The sequence below is a fragment of the Protopterus annectens genome, chromosome 1.part1 (assembly GCF_019279795.1).
Source record: "Protopterus annectens isolate FY-2018-M chromosome 1.part1, PAN1.0, whole genome shotgun sequence".
In the NCBI taxonomy this organism is placed as follows: Eukaryota; Metazoa; Chordata; order Ceratodontiformes; family Protopteridae; genus Protopterus; species Protopterus annectens.
This window is the reverse complement of record NC_056726.1, coordinates 1,433,123,941-1,433,142,495: the sequence shown is the minus strand read 5'-3', so window position 1 is coordinate 1,433,142,495 and position 18,555 is coordinate 1,433,123,941. Positions and strand designations below refer to the sequence as shown.

General features: G+C 43.1%; 1 protein-coding gene across 1 annotated transcript in view; it reads right to left on the bottom strand.

Annotated features, from left to right (window-relative positions):
• The window catches only part of LOC122816359 (deleted in malignant brain tumors 1 protein-like), a 258,733-nt gene that overhangs the window by 44,282 nt on the left and 195,896 nt on the right, over window positions 1-18,555 (bottom strand). The window contains exon 5 of the mRNA XM_044089106.1: window positions 12,291-12,599. Within this exon, the coding sequence (XP_043945041.1) occupies window positions 12,291-12,599 (309 nt within the window). The remainder of the gene's footprint in view (window positions 1-12,290; window positions 12,600-18,555) is intronic.

The following is an 18,555-nucleotide window of genomic DNA, read 5'->3' as shown; positions in this document are numbered from 1 at the left end:
CTCAGATATGCTCAGAGTTGGTTCACAACAACAAAAATACACTGAACCCACAGATATTGCTAACATTCTGGCTGACAGGTTCAGTGCAAATTTCTCGCCTCCTTCACCCCAAAAGAAGAAATACTTATCCCAGCTGAATGTAATCTCCCTGTCATCTCAGATGTCCAAGTGAGAACCCCCTAAACAAAGCAAAAAACACAGCATCAATGGGACCTGACAGTATCCCGGGGTGCATGTTACGTGAACTCCAAGAGGAGCTAAACCCACACATAAAAATGCTATTTAACCTTAGCCTTACTTCGGGATATGTACCTGAACACTGGTGTACAGCAACAGTGGTCCCACTCCACAAGGGGGGTGCCTCTACAGACCCTGGAAACTACTGCCCCATAAGCTTGACTAGCCTGGTCTGCAAAGCTATGGAAAGAATCATTATGGAACTCATAAACGGAGACATAGGGGACCTACAGACGCTTGACCCCACCCAGTTCGGCTTTGTAAAGGGCAGATCCTGCCTTTTAAACCTGGTTGACTTTTGAAACAGTCACTAGAGCCATTGATGAGGGCAAAGCAGTCCATACAGCATACCCGGACTTGGCTAAGGCCTTCGACACAATACCCACTCAGGCATCATAGATAAGCTAAACAGCTTAAAGTAAATCCTTATGTCGCTAGATGGGTTGCAAACTGGCTAAAGGACAGAACCCATAAAGTTAAAATCGCTGGAGCAATGTCAGACTCACAGCCAGTCACAAGTGGTGTCCCACAGGGATCTGTCCTGGGACCCCTCTTGTTCGGCATTTATTTCTCAGATGTTAAAGCAAACATGGGAGGGCTGTGGCTGACAAAGTTCAGATGACTGCAAACTAGGTGCCATAGTCGATACACCAGCAGATACACACATCCTACAAAAGGCCTCACTGAACGGACAACTGGTGCCATAGTCACGGCCTTAAACTAAATGCCAAAAATGTATAGTTATCCCTTTTGGAAAAAACAAAGTACCCACAAATTATCACATAGACAGCAACCCACTGAGTACGGAAAAAGTAATCAGAGACCTAGGGACCCGAGTAGACAGTGACCTCTCATTTGACACCCACGTTGCCAAAGTGGTTAGAAAAACATTCTACCTTGCACACCTCATCATGAAGGGTTTCACATCCAGATCCAAGGATGTCATTGTACCCCTATATTCCTCCCTCATCAGACCCATGATTGAGTACAATGCCCCATTTGGTATGTACCTCACCCAGCACTTGCAACAGCTGGAGAGACCCCAAAAGTACCTCACCAAAAGGATCAAGGGTCTCCAACATATGTCTTATTCTGCCAGACTAAAGAAACTTCAGTTCTATTCAGTAGCATACCGCCTGCTCAGAGGTGATCTCTGCCTGAAGTTCAAGGCCATGTCCAATCAGGATCTGATGGACATGCTCCACCTCAAAAATTCCAAATCCATCAGGACCACGAGAGCTAAAGACTTAAACCTCAGCACAAGTATGAATAGGACATGCTGGAGGGATAGATTCATAACCCAGAGGCTTCCCATGCTTTGGAACAGGATCCCAGTTCGTATTAGGCAGAGCCCCTCACTGACTCTCTTCAAGAGAAATCTTGATGAGTGGATGGGAGATCGTAAGTTTACCCCAGGGGTCACATCTGTGTCACTGCTAGACAGGGGCACAGTAAACTAATTCTATTATATAAGGGGACCTTCACTGTGTCACTACTAGACAGAGGCACAGTATTCTAGATTTATTCTGTACATTTTGTACCATTTCATGGGGTGGCAAAAGCCACATCACTATGGCTAGGCTTACAAATGCCCCAGGGCAGATAGCCTAGTACTATACTATGAAACTATGAAACTATGAAACATCTTCATATATATAGATACAGACTGCTAACATATATGGAGGGTTCACAGTATGTAGACTATTACATTATTAGTTTACATTACCTTTGTTTGTCACTGCTGTTTGTGATGGCTTGCTGCTGGTTAGCTTGCTGTTTTGTATTGTTTTATTTTCGGTGGCTATCTCTGTGTCTCTTTTTCGGTTTTTCTGTTTTTTTTTTCTTTCTTTCTCTCTCTCTCTCTGTCTCTCCCTCCGGATGTTGCAATGAAAGTATTGCATGTGTGGACTGGGAGTACAGGCTGCTTTTGTAGGTATATGCACATGTGCATGTGATGGCCTCTGCACCAGTTGTTAGCCAGCATTTACTAATTGCATGCAGCCTGCTGTGTGGTAATTGCAGTTCTCACTGTGATTTCAGGACAGTGCTATAAAATGTTAGGTTAGGTAGGCGTAGCCCTTTCAGATTTTCAAGGTGGGGACCATGCTGGTATGCTGTGGACACTGTTGTGTGAGTGTAAAGGTTGGTATGTCTCTCATATTTCAGGCTGTGTTGTAGGCACTGCAATGCATGTTGTTGTACTGACACCTGACTATTGCTTCCTCCAGTTTATTCTTCTCAGTGTGTATGTTAACTGACACCTAATAATACTAATACTGTTTAAATGGGAGTATGTGCTTTCCTGTGGGACTTGTGGAGTAACTGGTATACAGCAGTGGCTCTTGCAATTTATTGCTATGCCTTCACTATTTGGCCTTTACATTCACTCCTTGAATGCCTGCTAGGTGTCTTTACTGGAATGTGTTGCTATGGCTTTCCTATTTTCCATTTACATTCACTCCTTGTAATGCTTGCTATATTTCTTTCAGCAGCAATTCCTTATATGTTTGTTGTGGTTTGGTGGTACTGCATGCAGTCTGGTCTGGCCAAGGTGTGGGGCTTGACACCTACAAGGGTATTTTATTTTGCTGCTGAGCAGTAGTGGGGCCTTGTACTTTGTACTAACAGTTATGGATAGCAGGCACATGCAGTGCTTGTAAACTGCTATACTGTCCATATTTTATTAGTTGGATACCTCCTTTGATATTTGTGGGTTGTACACCTACATGTGGGTGTGCTTATGGAAGCTATTCTACAGCTATTCACAAAGTGTGTGACAGCAGACAGAATGATATGCTTGTGAGTTTGTGACACTTGCAGGCCTCAGATACTCTCAGGTGTATCTTTTATCAGCCTCAGGGAATGGTACATATCAATGGGATACACCCGTGATATATTTCAGATATTCTGCAGTTGTGACTGTGGGGTATTTTGAGCATATGTATTACTACACCATTTCTGACATGCAAGTAGTGCATACTTTCAGTAATTGACAGTTACCATTACTTGGGATAAAACACCTTTCTGCCTACAGTTAGTACATTTCACAGGGAGTCAGTGGGGCACAGTTAACATTTGTTTTCAAATCAGGGACATCCCTGTAAATCAGTCACAGTTGCGAGGTCTGGCCTCTTACCTATTGAAATATGGCAGTGTTTATCCTGCTGTGATAGTGTGTGTGGTTTGCAAGGTGCTACTGTCACATTATTACCTACTAGCTACCAACTAGCATGGCTGTTTCTCTTCTCACACTAATGTTATACAAATCCACAAGAATTGCCAGTAAAGATACAAGAAAAGCTTTGTGTAATAGCCTTCCTATATTCCCTTTACATTCAGTCCTACTATTTCATGATATATTGCGTTCAGCACAAAGTTCTTGTATATCAGTCATGGCTTAGTGGTAAGTCATGCAGACTAGTGTTTCCAAGGTCCTGTGTTCGAGACTGACAGAGGAATTTTATTTTGCTGCTGAGCAGACTATAGGCCTTGTCATTCAGAGTGACTAAGGTACTTTCAAGCAGTTGTAAGTGGGTTAGCGCTGGTTTGCGCAGTGCTCACGCATGCGCAGTGGCGCTTAGCTTCGAGCACACACGCTTAGCTAAGCACACACAAGCGCACACCCGCTGACTACTGCTTAAAAGTGCTTACTCTTGCGCACACCCGCGCTAATTTCTTTGAAAGAAAAGAAAATGGGGAGATAGCAAAGTGGTGAAAAAGGGAGCACAAAGAGGGTAGGACAGTAGGAAAACAAGCTCAGGATTTGCAGGAAGGATGTAGGAAAGACCCATAGCTGCCCATTTCTTTATAAGCAACAGCTGTGCATATGTGTGTAATTTGGTGTGAAATTTAAAACCTTCCACCCCTGAGAGAGGGGTGAGGACAACAAAATATGTTGTACAGCCAATTGTAATTACCAGTTCACATGTCCAGCAGACATGTGTGCAAAATGGGCAGCTATGTATGGGGCGTAATTTTTTTGCGGGAACAGAGTGCCCTTTTTTTAATTCTTTTTCAGGTGAGAGTGGAATGTGAGGTACAGGAAGTAGGTATATTTGGGGAGGTAGGTAGGGGAGGTTAACAGGCAAGACAAACAAGACGCATACAGGGGTGGAGTATGACACATGTGGGGGGGGGCACAATTGACGGGGACGGATGTTTGGATATCGCGAGCCCATGAGCCCACAGATGGCAACAGTGAAACTGAGATCCCCACCCATGGGCAGTTGCCACTGCGCCTTCACAGCCCAGGATGGGGCTGTGCTGGGGGCTGTATAGGACAGGCAGGCACACCCGTGAGTTGTGCCACCCTCGCCTCGAGCTACCGTAGGGGATCAAGCACAGAGAGCCTGATCTCGCTATGCACCACAGACCGGACACTTTGGAGGGTGAGTGGATGGTCTCCTCCAGCTACGCTTGCAGAGGGGGGACGAGCCCCATCCCCTGCAGCGCTTCCACCTGAAGGTGGCACAGGGCTACCAGAGGAGGTTCCGGCCTGGGCACTAGTGCCAGGTGCACTCGCCAGCTGAGGTGGGAGACGTGGGTCCGCTGGAACCCGCCTTCTCTGTTGTCCTATGTTTAGCAATATTTTATGACATTTTGGGTTAGTAACAAACAATACCATTCAAAATTAGTTGTAACAGCATGCATCAGTATTCCCATTAACCAAACACCCATGAATTCCAAACATTGAACAGCAAGCATAACACATGCATATTTTGAACAACAGTACACAATCCAACAGCATGCAGGGTTGATTGATGGCAACAGGCCATCAGGTTTGGATATATGAACAGGGCACATGCAGCAACATACGTGCAAATATGTTTGAACCAACATGACAAATGTCCATAGGAATTAATTGTAATACACATACCCAGTTTCTTGTGGAATGGCATTATTTGTGAATATAGGGTAGGGTGAAGAAATATTTCATTAACAACTTCAACTACCTATACATATGCTGTACATCTCTAGTAGCTGCAGATATATATACCCTACAGGTTTTAGTACAGTTTCCTATATGTAACCTTAGGAATGTTGGTGATGGGACTGTTACTGCTACATTAATATACATTGCATTTTTATTCATACACGTTCATATCGGGCTATGTTCAGGTACAGCATCCTGCTACATTTCATTTATATGGCTCTAGACAACTGTGGATGTTCATTATTTCATACAACCATACTATCTCCATATTGCAAGGGTACAGCAACATATCCAAATTGTCGGACTGACACATTCCAGCTTCAGTACTTTATTTCAAACATTTCACTGTTTGGTTGTGACTGTCTCATTCATTTCATTATGTACTGACTGCAGTATACTTTATTCAGAAGTTATAACAGCTTTCTTGGTTGATTCATACCTCTTTCTCACACTCTCACTTGTTTTATTTTTACAATTCAAGATGGTACTTTATTCTAGGTGTTATTAACATGTCATACTTGATTACAACAATCCTTTCCAACAGACTCACTTGTTTCATATGGCAGATTTTCAAAGGTGATGTATTTGACACATGTCTTGTCTTTATCTTGTTTACCACTGATTTTCAGGCTGCAGCAGATTATCTGATATTACAATTCAGGTGGGAAATCACTATTTCAGACTTGTTTAATTTTTATTTCTGGATTACAGGCTGCATCACTTATCTAATTATACAGTACTAGCAGAGTCTTTCTTCTAGTGTTATTTGAACTTTATTAATATGTAACTACACTAAACTCTTTTACAAGCTGTCTCACTTATATTGTATAACAATTACAGAAAAATAATTACTAACCTGCCTGGTGGTGCAACCGCTCCAGCCTATCTCCATAGGCTCGCCGATTCGCAGAACGCACACCTGCAGCTGTAATATAAATGAAGTAATATTGGAACATACATCTCCATAATATCAGCTAGGATAATTCCTTACATACATAATTACATGGATACTTACTCAGTAGGGGGGCGTTGGGCATTTGCCGGGCCTCCTGGATCCAACGGTTCAGTTGGTCCTGCTTTCGTCTCTTCAGGTCTGCATGGTGGTGACGGACCTGTTCACCAGTCCTTGGTATGCCTGTGGCACTGGTGAGATCATGTGCCAACCGGTTCCATGCCTCTGCCTTATACGCACCCCACAGAACCTGGCCCTGCATGAGTTGATCCTCATGATCGCGGACTAGGAGCCAAACCATGTATTTGGACTCCTCAACACCCCACCTCTGTGCTCAGAAGTGACTACCCTCTCCTACACCTGCCATCCTGACTGCAAATAGGTTCTTCAGTTATGCTGTGTATTCCCGCCTATGGGGCTTATATATGCTGTTTTTCCCGCACTTATCAATGATTGGCCATTTTGGAATTGTATCAGCTTTACAAAACCTGCTTTGTCATGCTTCTATTTCCATTCATTCCTATATATATGCTAATACTGCATTTTTCAGTACAGCTGACATGGCTTAGTGGTTCAGTACTTTGACTACGATGCAAAGTATCCTGGGTTCGAGCCTGGGCATTGCTTTTTTTATTTTACTACTGTCTAGGCAGGCTAGGAGGTGTGTGTGTTTAAAGGCGGCTTTGATACAGGTTGCTCAACGTTGCCGCCAGTAAGCCGGTTGGCGCACTGCGCAGCTCCGCGCAAACTGGTTATGATGGTTAACACGTTATTTGGCTATGAGCACGCATACTATGCTGTGAGAAATGTTGCGCAACTACGGGCACACAGTTTCAGCATGTTAAAGCACTGCTCAACTCTGGGCACTCATATTACACCTGTTAAACCACCGGTCACCTACGGGCAAACATACTCAGCTTGCTAGAGCGCTGCTCAGCTATGAGCACTTATAAAATATTTTATTTTTTTCTTGTGTCAGATTTTTTCATAAAAACATGGCCCATTTCATTACATTTTACTTAAATTATAATTATATAGATATATATATATATATATATATATATATATATATATATATATATATATATATATACACATATATGTCAGGGGATTGTTTCGTGCTTATTTCACTAAAAATAAAAAATGATGTTGTTGGGGCTAGAAACGTGACTACCACCTCTTTGGCTGACGTCTCTATCGCTACGCTATTGCTACTTGGCTTATTTTGCCTATTTAGATCTTATATGCTTTTCCAATGACTGCTAACTGTGGCTGAGCGAAGGGCACACCCATAAGCGCAATTACGGGCAAACATTTTTGAAATTATAAAAAAAAATTAAACTGTTCATTTTTAGGTTTTGCATTTCAGTTGGGTTAATAGTCTGTGGAGGCATGTGTGCTGTTGTGTTTCTTGACATTTCCGCGGACTCACTCGTGGGAGTTTCCTTTTGGCACTGTGATTCTTCTGGGGGCGTGTCCCTTTGCAGGACTCACCATGCGGACACGCCCCCTACATTGCTACATGGACCGTGTTTGCCTAGGGTGTGATTCAGCATGCCCTCATGAATATGCATGGCATGCTGACATCACCCCGTTTAACTGCAGCCTCCGTGTAAGACTTGCTAACTCTTACATGGAGGCTTCATGAATCCTACCCATTGTTTTGGTTGGTATATATATGTTAAGGTGTATGTGGGCTTACACCCCACATGCAGGGTGCAGAGGAGCTTGCTACCTGCGAAAAGAAGTTTTAAGGTGAGCAGCAATATTTGAGATTCACTCTTCTGTTTTTTTTTCATTTTTGCCTTGTTGGCACTCGATATTTTAAGTACCAACATTTCAATAGGGGGCCTTTCAACAGCTAATGATTCAGTGGTTCAGCAATTAAAAGAAAATTACAGATATTATACTCACTTGGTCTAGAGAAATGCTGCAATTATTATTGTCATCGACAGGGCAGTTTCTTTCCCCTTCTCCCCTGAAGTGCCATGACCCACTCAGTTCATCCTTTTGTCACTGGCAAATTAGACTATGTATTCATGGAGTTACTGCTTGTGCTCATTTTCCAGTGGGTAGTTTAGTAATTTAATATTTAGTACCAAATATGTTTCTTGTTGTATTACATAAATGAAGATAATCTTAAGAACATAATTTTTATCTAATAATTATTGCATTATCTTATTATACTTATCTTTTCTTAACATGGGTTTACTGAAATGAAAGCCCATTCCTCATTTAAAAGGTACTGCAAGAGTCGGACTCAGGATGAAAAGGGTACCTGCCCCAGGTGCAAGATGTTTAGGGGACATGTTCATTGTTATAGAATAGGTGCAATTTATCCCTTTAAGCATTATGGATATACATGCGAGTACCTGTGATCATAGCCATTGCTGCTTAAATGAGAATCAGTGTTTTTAGATCTCTAATGATCAATTTCAACAATTGGCTTAAGTACTGGTGTCATTCAAAGGGGATCCAATGCCTGTCAGCATGGGATGATATGCTCGACAAGCCACAATGCTTCGCTAGGGACGGCTTGCACCTGTCACCCCTGGGCTTTCGGATATTGGCAAAGGCTCTTGCTACCCCCATAGTGCCTTTTTCAGGCAAGGCTCAAAAGACAAACCCACCTCCATAGGTATCACAAGGGATAAGAAACTAAGAGTAATGCTACTCAACGCCAGAAGTCTAAACCTCAAGATGCATGCACTCGAAACTCTCCTTAGCATGGAGAACATCGTTATCTGTGCAGTAACAGAAACCTGGTTCAGGGCTCCCGAGAGCACTCCAGCACTACCAGGTTATACCTCATACCATGCTTTTCGGCCCCAAAACTTGGACGAACCACAAAGGAGAGTATCGATATTCATCAAAGATACCCACACCTCCAGGTTGGTGGCAATGCACGAAGCATCAGAGACTATCCATGTGCAACTAACAGTGGGTAAAACTGCCTTCCAGTTTATAGCCTGCTACAGACCACCCTCCCAAACCCAGGAACCCCTCTCAGCCTTCCTGAGAACAGTGGAAAATATGAAGGTCTCTCCAAACACCATTATATTGGGCGACTTCAACTACCCAAACATAGACTGGGAGCATTACTCTAGCTCCAACACCCTAGCCCAAAGGTTCCTAGAATTTATAAACTCAAATGCTATGGAACAACTTGCCACTCCCACAAGAGGGAAAACATACTGGACCTGATCATCACCAACATGGGGACTCTATGCTCCAGACCAGAAGTGTATCCCTCACTGGTAAGATCAGACCATAAACTAATCTCACTGGATATTCACATCCCGACCCCACCCCTGCCCAGAAAACCACAGTGAAAAACTTCTCTAAAGCAAATTTCACACTCCTCAAAACTGAGGTGGAATCCTTCAAAGCCCCGGCCTGTGGAAAATAGCCCAGACCATAGAATCCTTTATAAATGCATTCTATGAACACCTTCAGGAATGCATGGATCATGATCCCAAATAAAACCAAGACCCAATCCTCCAAAGGCAGGCGTCCTGTCTGGTGGACCCCAGCCATAAACAAACTATACAATAGAAGGAGGAAGCTACTAAATGATAGAGCAAAATCCCAAAAAGGAAGGCATCACTGATCAGTATTAGCAAAAACTACGACGCATAAAATTGTCTAAGGCCAGCTTGAGAGAAAAATTGCACAGGACACTAAGGATAATCACAAGGCTTTCTTTAGTTATGTTAGGAACCTGGGTGGTAATTCCCAGATATGCTCAGAATTAGTCCAAAATGACAAAAATACACTGAACCCACAGACATTGCCAACATCCTAGCTGACAGGTTCAGCGCAAACTTCTCCCACCAAAGGGCAAATATCTATCCCAGCAGAGTGCTGCCCCTGACATCTCAGATGCTCAGGTAAGAGCCACCCTCTCCAAAGCAAAAACACAGCATCAATGGGACCAGGCGGTGTCCCGGGCGTCCTACATGAACTCCAAGAAGAGCTAAACCCAAACATAAAACTACTGTTCAATCTCAGCCTTACTACAGGATATGTGCCCAAAGAGTGGCGTACAGCAACAGTGGTCCCTCTCCATAAAGGTGGTGCCTTAACGGATCCTGGAAACTATCGCCCCATAAGCCTGTCTAGCTTGGTCTGCAAAGCTATGGAAAGGATCATCATGGACCTCATAAATAAAGATATTGGGGACCTACAAACACTGGATCCTACCCAGTTCGGCTTTGTTAAGGGCAGATCCTGATTCTTAAACCTGGTTGATTTCTTTGAAACAGTCACCAAAGCCATTGACGAGGGTAAGGTGGTCCACACAGCCTACCTGGACCTCGCAAAAGCCTTCGATACAATACCCCACTCGGGCATTATAGATAAGCTCACCAGCTTAAATATAAACCCCTATGTCACTAGATGGATTGCAAATTGGCTCAAGGACAGAACCCACATGGTTAGAATTGCTGGAGCCATGTCAGACTCCAAACCAGTTACAAGTGGTGTCCCACAAGGCTCAGTCCTGGGACCTCTCTTGTTCGGTATATATTTCTCGGAGGTACAGGCCAACACGGAAGGACTGTGGCTGACTAAGTTCGCAGATGACTGCAAACTGGGCACCATAATCGACTCTCCAGCCGACACAAGCATACTCCAAAAGGGCCTCATAGAAACAGACAACTGGTGCCAGAGCCATGGCCTCAAGCTAAATGCCAAAAAGTGTATAGTCATCCCCTTTGGCAAAAACAAAGTGCCCACAAATTACCACATAGGTGGTAATCCATTAAGTACAGAAGAAGTAATTAGGAACCTGCGGACCCAAGCTGATAACAATCTCTCATTTGACAACCACGTGGCCAAAGTGGTTAGAAAAACATTTTATAGAGCCTACCTAATCATGAAGGGATTCACATCTAGATCAGGGGACGTCATCGTGCCTCTTTACGCATCCCTCATCAGGCCCATAATTGAGTACAATGCCCCTTTTGGGATATACCTTACCAGACACCTGCAGCAACTGGAAAGACCCCAAAAGTACCTCACCAAGAGGATCAAAGGGCTCAAACAGATGCCATATGCTGCCTGGTTAAAGAAACTCCAGCTCTACTCAGTGGCATACCGCCTGTTCAGAAGCGATCTGTGCCTGACGTATAAAGCCATGTCCAACCGGAATTAATGGACATGCTGCACCTCAGAAAATCCAAATCCCATCGAGCTATGCTCGAGAGACTTGAACCTCAGCACTGAAATAAATAGGACATGCTGGAGGGACAGATTCATAACCCAGAGGCTCCCTTCACTCTGGAATAAAATCCCAGTCCAGGTTAGGCAGTGTCCCTCATTGACTCTCTTCAAGAGGAATCTTGATGAGTGGATGGGAGATCATAGGTTTACCCCGGGTATCACTTCTGTGTCACTGTTAGACAGAGGCACAGTATACTAACCTCGAAAAAGGGCATAGCAAAATAAATTTAAAATGGGTGGTGAAAGCCAAACACATTCTGGCTAGGCTTATAAATGCCCTAGGGCAGATAGCCTAGTATGAACCTATGAACCTAATTAGGAACTCTTTGCTACAGTTCTTCAGGGCTGTAAAGTTTAGCAAGGAAGCTTTATTATATAGCTATGTTAATAGCTCTCTGCTTAGGGTACATCCTTGAACAGCTTTTCTTGGGCCCTTAGCTTAGATGAGGGGATGCCAATCAGGACCATTGCCCAGGGTTCAGAATGGGCTACCTACAAGTCTGCCTCCAAACATTACATGAAAACAAAATGGGGAAGGCCAGAATGAATGATGTTTTTATGCTGTCGCTGTTTGCCTGTTGACAGGAAAAACAATATGTGGTCACTGAGTCCAAGACTTTGAAAAACACCATCTTTGTTTATTATTTGTATTTTTGATAAATGGAATGAATATAATAAACATTAGTTATAAGTTAAGAAAGTCTGCATTTCCAGGTGGTCTTTACAACAAAAATATAGTTTAAATAAACTATGAAAGTAGTTACAGGGTGCCATGAGGAGTGATAAAGCAACATTACACAGAGCTTTCTCTGAATTATTCTCTAGAAACAGTATTGCTTCTCAGCTTCAATTTGATATAAAACATTTTGACAGCATCCATTATTGAAGCTATAACTTCTCTTCTTTGATTAGCTTACCATGCCAGTTTAAAAATCAGACATGTACCTGTGCACTGAACTGCGGCATCTTTACTGTGTCCACAGTTATGTTGTTTCCATCCTCTGAAGGAACACAGCATCAGTGAAGATTCATATCCTTGACAGTTAACATCATCCAGCATTATTGGTCCATTTCTCTGTCCATAGAAATCAGAACCTGGTGCTGAAATGGCATTTCCACATCCCAGTTCTCTGCAGACAACATTAGTATCATTTTCATCCCATCCATCATCACAAACTGTTCCCCATTCATTGTTATAAAGGACTTCCAGTCTGCCAGAACATGGATTTGGGCCATTTATTAGTCGCAGTTTCACTAGAAGGCAACATATAAAGGGATGTTAAATATTTTTCAAAAGCATATGAGTGTTGTTATCATAGTCTTTAACATATCTGTAAGATCTGGAAGCTGAACCATTTCTATTCCCCACAGAGGATTTTCTGACCCCTCTGGCCTCTGCTCACTGTAGATTGCTAAAAAAAAGCATCTAAAGGCTTCACATCTAAAGACATAGGAATCATAAACTTTTCTTCAGATGTAATACCCCAAATAGATGATTTTCTGCCTGCATCAGTAATATGTATTGATACCTACACAACCAAGATACAACACTAACCCAGACTGTACATGTCAAATGTTAATTCTCATCTACTGTTCTTACCCATCCAAATACATTTTCTCTCCATCCTGAAGAATATTCTCCTGGATGTTTTTTCTTCAACAATGAGTTATGACTCTAGAGAGGGTGGTATAAATATACACAACCACTTTCAAGTACTGCTGTAGAGGTACCACCTGAAGACCAATGGGGGTGTATATTTTATGACAATTGCCTCTTCCAACATCACTGATGCTAGATATAATGAACTTGCATACAGCTTTTGAGGTCTTTCTTTATCCTAACCAACTTAAAGTTTACAGGTTTATAGGTTCATAGGTTGGTACAAGTCTATTGGCCCTAAGGCCTATACAAGCCTAGCAATAACAATTCCCTGGCTATTTCTTCCCACAGTATTTACTTCCCTGGACCCTGTCTAGCAGGGCAACTGATATGATCCCCAGGGTGAATTTCCTATCTCCCATCCAAACATCAAGGTTCTTTTTGAAGAGGGCCAAAGAGGCACTCTGCTTGACATGTATGGGCAGCCTTTTCCAGAGTCAGGGGAGTCTCTGGGTCAGGAACCTATCACTCCAGCATGTTTTGTTCATTGTGATGACAAGGTTTAGATCCCTGGAGTATGTTTCTCTGAGGGATTGGGATTTCAGTAAGTGTAGCATGTCCAGCAGCTCTGGGTTTGACATGGCCTTGTATGTTAAGCAGAGATCACCTCTGAGTAGACGATATGCGACAGAGTATAGGTGGAGTGTTTTTAGATGGTCAGCATAGGGCATCTGCTTTAGGCCTGTGATTCTTTTAATGAGGTATTTCTGCAACCTTTCCAGTTGTTGCAGAAGTCTTGAGAGGTACATACCAAATGGGGCGTGGATTCTATAATGGGTCTAATGAGGGATGAGTACAGTGGGATAATGACCTCCTTTTTTCTAGATGAAAATCCCTTAGTGATGAGGTGTGCCACATAGAAGGATTTCCTGACTGTTGCGGTGATGTAGTTATCGAAGGTGAGACCACTGTTCACTTGTGTCCCTAAGTCTCTTATCACATTTTCGGTGTTTCAGTAGCATTGTCGCCTCACAGTAAGACGCTGTCCAGTTTGATTCTCAGCTAGAGCGTGTTCTGCATGGAGACATGCGTAAATGGGCGTACCTTCGTTGAAGGTTGTTCATTAGGGCTGGTAACTTGGCATGTAAAAATCAACTACCAATCATTAGCAGACCGGAGTTCCACTGTGGCGACCTCTAACCGGGAAAAGCCGAAAGACACAAACAAAGTGTGCTGCCACCTATGTGGTAATTCACGGGTACATGTTTTTTCCCAAAGGAGATAACTATACATTTCTTGGCATTGAGCTTGAGCCCATGGCTCTGGCACCAAGCATCTGTTTCTGTAAGGCCCTTTTGTAGAACACCCACATCATTTGGGGATTCAATAATGGCTCCCAGTTGGCAGACATCTGCGGACTTTGTTAGCCAGGGTCCCTTAGTGTTGGCTTGTACTTCAGAGAAGTAGATGCCAAACAAGAGCAGTCCCAGGACTGAATCGTGAGGTACTCCACTTGTCATGTGTCTGAAGTTGGATTTGGAGTCGGCTACTTTTACAGTATGGGTTCTGTCAGTAAGCCAGTTGGCAACCCATCGAGTGACGTAGGGCTTAATGCCCAGCTTAGTAAGTTTGTCTGATTCCAGAGTGGGGGATGGTGTCAGAGCCCTTGGCGAGGCCCAGATAGGCTGTGTGGACCAACTTACCCTTGTCTACGGTTCTGGAGACTGATTAGAAGAAGTCAATCAGATTCAGGAGACAAGATCGGCCCTTCACGAACCCAAACTGTGTGGGGTTCAGTGTTTGAAGATTGCCATTTTCTTTGTTTATAAGTTCCATGATAATAAGTTCCATGGCCTTGCAGATCAGGCTCATCAGACTGATGGGGCAGTAGTTCCTGGGATCCAAGGTGGATCCCCCCTTGTGGAGTGGGATAACTGTAGCTGTGTGCCACTCAGGGGGCATGAAGCCTGAGGTGAGGCTATGATTAAACATGACACTTAGGTGAGGTGCCAGCTCATTTTATAGTTCATGTTTAACGCCTATCAGTTAAAAAAGTACTAGCTGATCAGTAAAAGGAACAGAAATGAGCCAGCACCATGCTATAGAGGGATGAAGCCCTAACTACAGCCCAAGTGACCAGAATGGATTAGCAGCTCAGGCATCTGAGGTGCTAGCAAGGGGGATGGTCATGGCTATACATGGGGAATGGACATTTATCTCAGTGCTACATGAGGAATGGAGTAGTCCATGAAGAGGGGAAGTATCTTTGGATGATTTCAAGTTGCATGTAGGAGAGGGGGAGGGATAAAACACTTGCTGGTGAGCCAACCCACCCCCATGATGCCCTTAGGTTCTATGCTGGCCCCAAATTGAAAAATATCCATCCTGCTAGTCCAGGGAATGGGAGTTTTAACAGGGTTGGGCATTGGATAGGGACACTGTGGTACAGACCAGAAATTATGAAGCAAATAATAATAATAATTATAATAATAATAAAAAACAATAAAACAGGAGTAACAAACTAACAGTGCTGTAGTAGTGCTTTAACTCTACACAAAACTTACACAAACATTTATTTATTTATATTAATTTATATATAGTTGTTTTGTAAAATTTGTCCAAACTGGTTTTGTCCCCTTCTTTTTGAGGGCCTACTGGAAAAAGTTTGAAAGAAATTTGCATGGTAATAAAAGAATGTATGAATATTTGTGCTTAGTTTCCCACATATAAATTAGTGTAACATACATGACATACATAAGGTAATATGATGGGGGAATGTGTCAGACAGCTTAAGTAAAATGGCTGCTTTATTCCCAAATCTGTGAACGGGGGTTATGATAAATAATGTTTGAACAATGAGAGGTGAAATAGGGGCCCAATGGCTTGCAGTGAAGAAACTAAAAAAAATTGGCACAACGTGATGGAAGACAAAGCTGCACCAAGGGCAGAGCTGTTTGAAAATAATGCAAACATGAGAGCTGGGCAAATTTATAAAGAAATAGAGTGAGAAGCTGGGTAATTGGCTGATTCTGATACATTTCACCTGCCAGCTATACCAGTTCACCTCGATTACATTCTTACTGTTGTTTTCCCTTCCCATTGCTATCCTTTTTAAGCCCAGGGCAGCCCCATGCAAACACAGTGCTCAGATGTGCATGGAGCTGCTATTTTCTGGTTTATTTTTTTTTCGCTTTAAAACACGGTGCCTAGTGCACACACCTGTTTAGGCTATGTAAAGGGTGCCTGCAGCTTCAAACACACCTCCTTGCTTAGATCTGCTAAGCTATGGGCAAACCCAAGCCACAGGGCTCCAATAAGCTTACAGTATGCCTGACACACCCATGGTCTTCCTGCACCTGCAAGGTTGGATGCAGGCTAGCCATGTTGGGTAATCTGGGATTCAGTATCATTCCCCTCATTTACATAGGATTGCCTGCTAATTCTTATTTACAAGTCTGACACTGAGCCTTCCCCCTTAGCAACCACTATTCACTGGCCATGTTGTCTTCTGCCTGCCATTGAGTATAATGGCAAAATTGTGCTTTTGGACAGAATGCTTTCTTCAAGTTTTTTTTTTTTTTTATTTTCAGGTCGATCCTGTTTGCGCGCTGCTGCTCTACGTTTAAATGGCCAGAATCGGACAAAAAAATAAAAGTTTTTTTTTTTTTTTTTTTTTTTTGCAAATGTTTTCCATGCCAATAGCCATATATTGGCCATTGACATGCCTTATATGTCATATACACCCTTTATTTGGAGCTGTCATGGATCCGTTTTGTAGTTTGCAGAAATGTACTCAGTTACTAACCGAGTACATTTCTACAGATTACCCTAGTCCTGCATGGGCAGCTGCCAACTTCCTAGATCGCAAGTTCACCTCATTTGCATGTTTTTCACCTGCAAATGGGGTAATTTGCATACAGGAGCTGTGCCTGTGCAGGAATAGTGCAGGAGCGCTCATGCATGTCCCGGGAGCTTGTTCCTGGATCTCTCAGTGGCCAGATTGCCTCCAGCAGCTCCTGTACTATTCCTGCATGCCGTGCAGAGCTTGCTAAATCCTGGGGACAGAGTATGCAGGATTTTGCAGTAAGTAAAACTTTTTTTGTAAAAATGGAAATAAAGTTTCTTGCTGGTACAGATTATTTGCATGTTATCTCGTCTTTTACAGACAGTTATTCAGTTTACAACAGGGCAATTTATTCCACTGAGTATACTTAATAGCCCCATTCCATCTCAGAATGGACAGTATTTTGGCTCCTTTATCTCACTTCAGCTGTTTTGCTGCTGTCATCAAAGACTAACATTTAGCTGTGCATAATAAGTTGTGTTACTGGTGCCATCATTTTTAATACAGGAAATTTGACTCAAGGGATCCTTATAGTTCATAGTTTAATAGTACGCTAACTGCCCTTGTGGGCCATTTTACGCCTAGTCAGTTACCTCAAGTGAGAATCAACCCCTGCATTTTGTGCTTGTAAGGGAAGCACCCTAACCATTATGCCAACCTCCCCCCAAATAGTTATTTGGTTATATAGATTAATATATAAAATGTGTAATACTCCGGAACACCATTAATTTGATAGATACCATTAATTTTTTTTCTGATTGGATTCCTTGCATTTTTACATTACTATTGTTATGCAATGCAGTTATAGGTTCATAGGTTCATAGGTTCATACTAGGCTATCTGCCCTAGGGCATTTATAAGCCTAGCCAGAGTATGTTTGGCTTTCGCCACCCATTTTAAATTAATTTTGCTATGCCCTTTTTCGAGGTTAGTATACTGTGCCTCTGTCTAACAGTGACACAGAAGTGATACCCGGGGTAAACCTATGATCTCCCATCCACTCATCAAGATTCCTCTTGAAGAGAGTCAATGAGGGACTCTGCCTAACCTGGACTGGGATTTTATTCCAGAGTGAAGGGAGCCTCTGGGTTATGAATCTGTCCCTCCAGCATGTCCTATTTATTTCAGTGCTGAGGTTCAAGTCTCTCGGCGTGTAGCTCGATGGGATTTGGATTTTTGAGGTGCAGCATGTCCCTTAATTCCGGGTTGGACATGGCCTTATCGTCAGGCACAGGTCACCTCTGAGCAGGCGGTATGCCACTGAGTAGAGCTGGAGTTTCTTTAACCGGGCAGCATATGGCATCTGTTTTAGCCCTTTGATCCTCTTGGTGAGGTACTTTTGGGGTCTTTCCAGTTGCTGCAGGTGTTTGGTAAGGTACATCCCAAAAAGGGCATTGTACTCGATTATGGGCCTGATGAGGGATGAGTAAAGAGGCACGATGACCTCCCCTAATCTAGATGTGAATCCCTTCATGATTAGGTGGGCTATATAAAATGTTTTTCTAACCACTTTGGCCACGTGGTTGTCAAATGAGAGATTGCTATCAACTTGGGTCCCCAGGTCCCTAATGACTTCTTCTGTACTTAATGGATTACCACCTATGTGGTAATTTGTGGGCACTTTGTTTTTGCCAAAGGGCGTTTAGCTTGAGGCCATGGCTCTGGCACCAGTTGTCTGTTTCTATGAGGCCCTTTTGGAGGATGCTTGTGTCGGCTGGAGAGTCGATTATGGCGCCCAGTTTGCAGTCATCTGCGAACTTGGTCAG